The sequence below is a fragment of the Nannospalax galili genome, unplaced genomic scaffold (assembly GCF_000622305.1).
Source record: "Nannospalax galili isolate Female #2095 unplaced genomic scaffold, S.galili_v1.0 scaffold213, whole genome shotgun sequence".
Lineage (NCBI taxonomy): Eukaryota > Metazoa > Chordata > Mammalia > Rodentia > Spalacidae > Nannospalax > Nannospalax galili.
This window is the reverse complement of record NW_008335195.1, coordinates 3,280,522-3,289,102: the sequence shown is the minus strand read 5'-3', so window position 1 is coordinate 3,289,102 and position 8,581 is coordinate 3,280,522. Positions and strand designations below refer to the sequence as shown.

General features: G+C 42.0%; 1 protein-coding gene across 6 annotated transcripts in view; it reads left to right on the top strand.

Annotated features, from left to right (window-relative positions):
- The window catches only part of Myo5a (myosin VA), a 231,618-nt gene that overhangs the window by 162,023 nt on the left and 61,014 nt on the right, over positions 1–8,581 (top strand). For all 6 annotated transcript variants that reach the window (XM_029561942.1, XM_029561943.1, XM_029561941.1 and 3 more), the window contains 2 exons: positions 1,874–2,022; positions 6,635–6,748. In XM_029561942.1, the coding sequence (XP_029417802.1) occupies positions 1,874–2,022; positions 6,635–6,748 (263 nt within the window). The remainder of the gene's footprint in view (positions 1–1,873; positions 2,023–6,634; positions 6,749–8,581) is intronic.

The window sequence follows — 8,581 nt, the reverse complement described above, 5'->3', positions numbered from 1 at the left end:
CAGAGGTCCAAGTCAGATAAGGATCACATGTCTCAGGTTTTCTCCTAAGGCCTGGATTCCTCCAGGAAAGATTTTGGCCTCAGGAATTTGGGGGTTGGACTGGCCTGGGAATAGGGCCCAGGAAAGATGCTGGTCTAGGGCAGCTGGTGGATGCAAAGGGAGATGTGTGCAGGAAGAGTCCCCAAGGGCTCCTGGGGACTGCACTGAGGAACTGAGTTGGTCTAGATGCAAAGGATCAGGAAGTAGAAAGGTCAGCCCTCGCGTCCTGGAAAGAGGCTGGTGGGTTGTGCAGTCCAGGGAAGCAAAGGTAGGTGAGGGTGGGGCCAGGTTCAGAAGCAGTGCTCCTGGGGCCCAGAGAAGGCACTAAGTTGGTCTGGATGCAAAGGATCAGGAAACAGTGGTGGTTCCCCCTGTGTCTAGGGTCCCAAGACAAGGAATGGGACAGGACCCTGGCTAGGAGGAGAGACAGTCAGGGGTGATAGGAGGGTGAATGAGGTTGGGGGAGTCAAGGCACCGAGGATGCGATCGATTTACCCCGCAGAGAGGCCTGCGGGTCGTGCAGGCCCAGAGAAGCAAAGGGAGGTGAGCGAGAATGACATTTTGAATCATTAATTTAGCCAAAAATATTATGACTAGTGGGGCTGGTGAGACATCTTAGCAGGTAAAGGTGCCTGCCATGAAGACGGATGACCCGGGTTTGATCCCTAGGACACATGTGGTGGAAGAAGAAAGCTAACAATTTGTCCTCTGACCTCCGTGTGTGCTGTGATACACACACATAAACATGTACACACACATGCATTCTAAATGTCAGAAAAAAGTTTAATAGATTTTATGAACTGCTTAAAACAGAATACCATTGGAACAAAAACAAATATACCTTACTTACCAGACCAGTGCCTAGTGGGGTTTATCCAGAATTTCTTGTGAGCTGGGTGTGGTAGTACATGCCTATAATCTCAGCACTGAGGAAGGTGAAGCAGGATGGGCTATATAGCTTTAGTTTCAGGTTATCCAGGGCTACTTAGCAAGACTGTCTAAACAGACAAACAGGAATGTGCTTTGAGCAATGTGTAAACTTGTGGGAACAAAGCCATAGTACGTGGAAGAGCTCAGTTGATGATTGTTGTCATTAATAAGTTATTTAATTTGGAATATGAAATAACTTTCTCTTCCTGCATTCACAAGATACACTCTCTCAGATCTTAGTGGTGCTAGAAGTCAAATCCATTCAGAGAAACTGCAAGTTAGTGTACCTGTTTATGCTCTCGAATTTGGTATACATATCTCCCTTCTGATTGGGGAGGGATTCTCTTTTTGTTTTACAAAAGTTTATTATAGCACCAGGTATGGTGGTGCACACCTTTAGTCCCAGCACTTGGGAGGCAGAGGCAGTTGGATCTCTGTGAGTTGGAGGCCAGTCTGGTCTCCCTAGTGAATCCAGGCTAGCTCGGGCTACGGGGAGATCCTGTCTCAAAAAGACCAAAAAAAAAAAAAAAAAAAAAAAAAAAAAAAAAAAAAAAAAACCAGTTTATTGTAATATACAACAGACTCCGAGACAATACTTCATTCTAAGTATAGTTGGTAAAAGATGCTATAATAGGGAGTCTAGATGACAAATAGGAATGCAAATGCTGTCATCCCTTGTATAAGAGATTTGGCTGGATTTCTTAATTCCACTATGGCCAGGGGCCCTTCCCTGTGGCCTTTGCTTTTAGCACCTGAGTTTCTTCTGCTCCTCCTGTTTCTGTTGGAATGTCTAGCTCCCTCATCCATCTCCAGAGAAGCCTCTTGTTCTCTTTGTGATCTAACTGACATGGCACCTGCCACCCTTTCTCCAGATCCTGATCTTCCATATCCCCCTTCATTTCAGAAACTATGGAGAAGAAGTTAGTAGAAGAAACAAAACAGTTGGAACTCGATCTGAATGATGAAAGGCTGAGATATCAGAACCTTCTGAATGAGTTTAGCCGCCTGGAAGAACGATATGATGACCTCAAGGAAGAGCTCACTCTCATGGTGGTGAGTCCAGCACATTTGCTTTTTTTTTTTTTTTTTTTTTAATTGAGACAGGTCTTTGTAACCCAGGCTAGCCTTGAACTCATGATCCTTCTATTCCCACCTGAGTGGTGGGATTATAGACATGTACCATCATGATTGCGTTTTGGTCTTTTTGAGACAGGGTCTCCCTGTAGCCTCAGCTGTCCTGGAACTCACTATGTAGACCAGGCTGGCCTCAAACTCACAAAGATCCACCTGCCTCTGCCTCCCCAGTGCTGGCATTACAGGCATGTGCCACCACTCCTGGCCCACATTTTGTTTTTGTTTTTTGTTTTTGTTGTCGTTTTGAAATAGGCTCTCTCTGTAGCCACAGCTGGCCTAGAACTCGATATGTGGACCAAGATGGCCTTCATCTTATAAAGTTCTGCCTGCCTCTGCCTCATGATGCTAGGATTAAAGGCATACACTATTAAGCCTGGAAGTTTTGTGTTTTTTTTTTTAAAGATAAGAAGTTGTAGTCATATATAAAAGTAAATAGAGGGGCTGGAAAGGTTGCTCAGTAGTTTGAGAGTGCTTGTTGCTCTTGTAGAAGACCTGGGTTCAGTTATTCGAACCTACACAGCAGCTCACAGCCATTCATAACTCCATCTCCTAGGGATCTGATGCCTTCTTCTGGCCTCTGTGGGTACCAAGCACACACATGGTACATATACATATGAAGGGACTGTGAAATAGTATTCCTATGACTTTAAAAATATGCTTGGTGAATTAAGCTGAACCTTGAGCATGTATGTCTGGAAAGCCTTGTGTCTCGTGAGGAAGTTTATACTAGAACGTTTGCTGAGGAGATATCTCCGGAATCCCTGCTTCCCCCTTCTAGTTTCTCATGAAACACACTGACCTCCTATGTAGACACAGCATGGAGATAATGTTGCTGTGCTCATCTTATTTAGCTGAATTGTTATATTCTAGTCATATTATTATATCATTCAGTGTACTGTAAACAGTTCCAAAATAGTTAACACATCTCTACTTCATCTTCTACCCCTCCCATTCATACTCTACTGGATTATATTATTTTAAAGTCAATCTCAGAAGTCATACACCTTCATTCTTACGTATTTCAGTGGGATCAAACACTTTAAAGGTGGGACTCTTAAAATAGTATAAAGTCAGTGCAACAGGACTTTGCTTCATATGTTGAGTGAGTTGATGTAAACTTTTCATAAAAAGCAAATGTTTTCTGTGATTATTTTTCCACTGTTTGTAATTTCCAAGATAAATTCCCATAAAGAGAACACTGCCTGTTTTAATTATCTTAACTGTTCCCAGGACTCTCCATACTTGCCAGTGCATTTTTTTGCTTATCTTGCTGTCAGGAAACTGAGTTCTCTGGCTCTCTTCTCCTTTAAAGGTAACTTAATGGTACAAATGGCCAGAAATACTCTAAAATACCTCTTGTAAAAACCAAAATAATTTGGTATCTATAAGGTAGATTATTTGCTTCAAATTTTGTTTACATCTGGATCTTCTTGACAAAGTTCTTTAAAATGTAACACAAAACAGGTGTTCTCAAGGCTTTGGAGATGAGAAAATCTAGAATGAAGGAAGTTGAAAAGCTCATTGAAGGGCTGGAGAGACAATGGCTCAGCAGTTAAAAGCACTAAATGCTCTTGCAGAGGACCTAGGTTGGCTCCCAGCACCCAAATGGAAACTCATAGCTACCTGTAACTCCAGTTCTAGGGGATCCAGTGCCCTCTTCTGGCCTCTGCAGGCACTAGCCATGCACATGGTGAACAAACATACATGCAAACAAAGCATCCATATATATAAACTAAAAATAAATAAATCTTTTTTGAAAAAGAGAGGTTCATTTAAATCCCACATTGGGTGATTGCTTTAGTCTTCACTGTCTATTTATGTTGACAAAATTTTAAAGTAGGAGCAGGCCACTGTAATCTTGAGAACTTGTGCCAAGCCTTGTCCCTGATCTCCATGCTGCATATGGCCCCAGTGAGACCTTTCTCCTTCACATTCTGTCACATTCAGCTTTCTTTAGTTTCCTGTTCCTCTTCCTCAATGTTCATGTTCTTTGGTGTGTTTTTATCTACTCTACTTACTAGGCAACCATGCTGACATTTATGATTAATCTGTGCTTTAGTTATAGTTAGGACTAAGCTTGTGTCTTACTGTGTGCTTCTGAGGCCACTGGTTACTTGAAATGTTAGTAACACTGGGAAAGAAAAGATTCTGAGGTCAAATAATCAACCAGGTTTCTACAGAATTTCTTAGATTCTTTAGTAGCATGTATCTCGTGAAAAACAAAATGAAATGAGAGGTGTATGTTATCAAGTGTGAGTCACTCTCTGAGTATATTCTAGACCCTCTGAGAATTTGTACACCTCTTACCAACAAGCAGACATTTCTTTTCTGTTTTTTTTTCTTTTTTTCGATCTTTTTGAGATACAGTCTCCCTGTAGCCCCAGCTGGCCTAGAACTCACTATGTAGACCAGGCTGGCCTCGAACTCACAGATATCTGCCTGTCTCTGCCTCCCAAGTGCTGGGATTAAAGGCGTGCACCACCATGCCCAGCTTCAAAGCAGGCATTTCTAGAGAAGAATCTGGTGAAGGCTACATTCTACTCTGTCCCATCAAGCAAGTCTCTGTGCGCTGTTCTTCTCTGCCAAGCAGTGTTCCAGGTAGAGTCTAGGTGCTTGGTCTCTTATTTCTCAGCCTTTGGTTCTCTCCACTGTGTCCCTGTGACTCTCACTCTTCTTGGTACACAGGATGATCAGGGAAAAGAAAAGAGCAAAGGAAGGAAGGTTAGAGGTTGTTTGCTTCCTACTCAGGTCTTTATTTGAGCTCAGTTCCTGGCTTGAGATATAATTAGGATTGTAGCCTTTTTTATTTTCAATTTTTTGAGATAGGATCTTACATAATCCAAGACTGGCCTCAAATTTGTTATATAGTCAAGGATGATTTTAAACACCTAAACTTCCTGTCTCCACCTCCACCCTGTGCTAGGGTTCTAGACATGTACCACCATGCCTTGCAAAATCATACTGTTTGCAGAAAATATTTGCCAACATTTTTAGTGACTAAATATTTTATTTTATAATTCAGAACAATTAAAATGTTAATGGCACTATGTTATCTAAATGTTTAGATAGAACTTCACAGATTACATATAAGTACTTGACTGATATTTTATTGACACTCTTCTGAAAGTAGAACTCTAATTGCCTCAATCCAGAGCCAGTGAAGTATTTTGAAGTAAATAGATTCCTCAAATGAATGGGAGAAACTTTAGGAAGGTGAATTCATACACTATCTATCTGAGGGCTTCTTGTAATCTATGTGATACATGGACCAAAGAATACCAGTAAGTTAACAGTGTCACTGACTACAGGGATCTGTATTCATTGGCCCTAGCATAAGAAGACTTGTAGAATTTATTGTATTGTATTGTATTGTAGAATTTTTCTTTAAAAATATTCAGTTGCCCATGGATTATAGAGACAAGAGCAATGAGGAAAAGGCTGTTCCAAGGTCAGAGTTTGAAGCTTGGTGACAAATGCTTGAAATCCCCTTGGTGGCAAGGGCCTATACCCACTGAGCCTTCTCACAAGCCCACTGTCATTTTTTTTGGTCTTTTGGAGACAGGGTCTCCTTGTAGCTTCAGCTGTTCTGGAACTCACTATGTAGACCAGGCTGGCCTCGAACTCACGAAGATCCACCTGCCTCTGCCTCCCAAGTGCTGGGATTAAAGGCGTGCACCACCATGCCCGGCCCCGGATCACAACACTTTTTAAAAGCACTGCTTGAATGAGCGTGGTGCTCATGCTGCTCTGGTGTGACTGAATTATTCAGATTTTTTTTTCCAAAAGTTTATTTTTTAATTTGGTCTTTTAAAAATATTATTTATATTTTATGTGTATGAGTGTGTTGCCTGCATGTGTACAAGTGCACCCATGTCATGCAATGCCTGAAGAAGAACTGGAGTTTTAGACCATTGTTAGCTGCCATGTGGATGCTGAGAATCAAACGTGGGTCCTCTGCAAGAGAAGTCAGTGCTCTTAGCTGCTGTGCCATCTCTCCAGCTCATGACTCAAAACTTTTAAAACCCAGAGGAAGACTGGGATATACAAAGTTGGTCGGAGTACTTGTTTAGCATGAGTGAAGCCCTGTGTTTTATCCCCAGCCCTGTGTAAATCAGGTATGGTGGCTCACACCTATCATCCCAATATTTAGGACATATATGCAGGAGGATCAGAAGTTCAAGATCACCCTCAGCTACACAGTGAATTAAAAATAAGACTGTTTTACATGAGACACTGTCTCAAAACAGAACAAAGAAAGGGAAGTGAACACTCTACTAACGGTCATGGGTGATCTTCATTTGGCCATTTGGTTTTGCAACAGTTTTTGTGCTGACACACTTTTCTCATTGACCCTTTAAGAATTTGGTCAAGAAAAGATGGCATTTTAATGCATTTGGTTGGGCATCAGTGCAAATCAGTGACGGGTTTACAATAAAGTCATTATGGATGCGTCTTAATTGTGCCTAGTTCTGTTATGTTTTGGGAGTTCAGTTATGTTATGGGAATTATATCTGTGTTATATACCTTGCAGAATGTGCCAAAGCCAGGACACAGGAGAACAGACTCTACCCACAGCAGCAACGAGTCTGAATATACCTTCAGCTCTGAAATTATAGAAACTGAAGACTTTCCACCAAGGACAGAGGTACATTTATCTGTCACTAAAAAGTGGGTGTAAGCATACCATAGTTGATAGGGAACACTTCTAATGATTGACTTATACATACTTAATTAGTTGTATGCACACATACTTATTGCACATTTTTTGTCAATATACATGCTAATTTTTGTTTGTTTGTTTGGGTGCTAGAAATCAAACCAAGCACCTTTATATGTGGTAACCACATGCTTTTAATAGTGTTATTCCCCCAGCCCCACATTATAATTTTAATGTAATTTTAAAATGTTTTATTTATTATTTCTATTTTTTATGTGTATGACTATCTTGCCTGTGTGCATGTAAATGTACCCATGTAGTGCAATGTCTGTGGAGGTCAGAAGAGGACATCAGATACCCTGGAACTGGAGTCACCATTTGGGTGCTGGGACTTGAACCCAGGTCCTCTGCAAAAGGGCCAGTGCTCTTAACAACTGAGCCATCTTCCCAGCCCCTAATGAAATTTTTGTACCAATATTTTCTTTTCAGAATTCCTTTTATACCTTAATAGATTCTGTATACAGAAAATATAGGTTATCAGGGCTGGAGAGATGGCTCAGTGGTTAAGAGCGTGCACTTACATACATACAGGCAGTACAGTCATGCACGTAAAAATAATAAAAATTTTAAAAATAAAGTAAAAAGAGAATATAAGTTGCTAAGAATTTATTTCAGGCTGAAGTAAATCATAAAAGAAATAAGCACCTTTTCCTTGAATATAATAAATATAAACACTGTACTGGGGAAGGCATCTCACCAAGCATTTCATGCTGGCAGTCAGCCTGTGGTGACCAAGTGTGTGAGTCTGGCATGTGTGCCTTTGATAGAAGTACTGTCTTGGTTATGGCACAGACTGTAGTAAGTCTTTTCCCTGGGACAGTCCATATACTAAACCTATGTCTCTTTGCCTAAATTCCCTATCTGTGGATCAAGGATGCTATTACTGTCTTGCCTTACAGTGGTATTTTACAATTAAATGAGGTGGGGGCTGGAGAGATAGCTCAGTGGTTAAGAGCCCTGGCTGCTCTTACAGAGGTCCAGAGTTAGGTTCCCAGCACCCACATAGTGGCTAACAACTGTCTGCCATGGGGATCTGATGCCATCTTATGGTCTCCTTGTGCATTGCATGTGAGTGGTGCACCTACATTTATGCAAGCACTTATACACATAAAATAAATATAAATCTGACCAGCTTCCTGGGACCAGCTTCTTTCCTGAGTAAGTTCAGCCGCATGACCACTGCACCTTGACTCCCCCAGCCTCATTCACTGTCCCAGCTCCCCCACCCCATCTCTCCTCCTAGCATGGGCACTGGCCCATTTCTTCTCTTGGTACCACAGACCTCTGGATTGCCCTCTTGGCCCAGACTCTCCATTGCTTCCTGACCCTTTGCACCCAGACCAACCCAATTCCTAGGTCTAGTCCCTGGGAGCCCTTGGGGCCTCTTCTCTCCCCCGCCACCTCACCTTTGCATGCCTGAGACAGGCCCTGGTGGCAGACCAGCCCAGCCCCTAACTTCCTGAGGCCAGCATCTTTCCTAGAGGGATCCAGACCTTAGGAGAAAGCCTGAAACACCTGATCCTCATCCAACTTGGGCCTCTGTGGGAACTCCTGAGCAGCAGGACCAAAGCCATCTGGCCCCTCTAATATAAAATCAAGAGAGAGAACCTGAAGCCTAGACCAATCAGCTCTTCATGCCCAACAAGTAAACCATAAAGGCATATAAAGTTTACAAAAAGAAGCAGACTTAAACTCAACAAAGGAAGGCTTGAGTTTGACACAAGAATCAGAAATTACAAAAGAAATCCTCTTGTCAAAGTT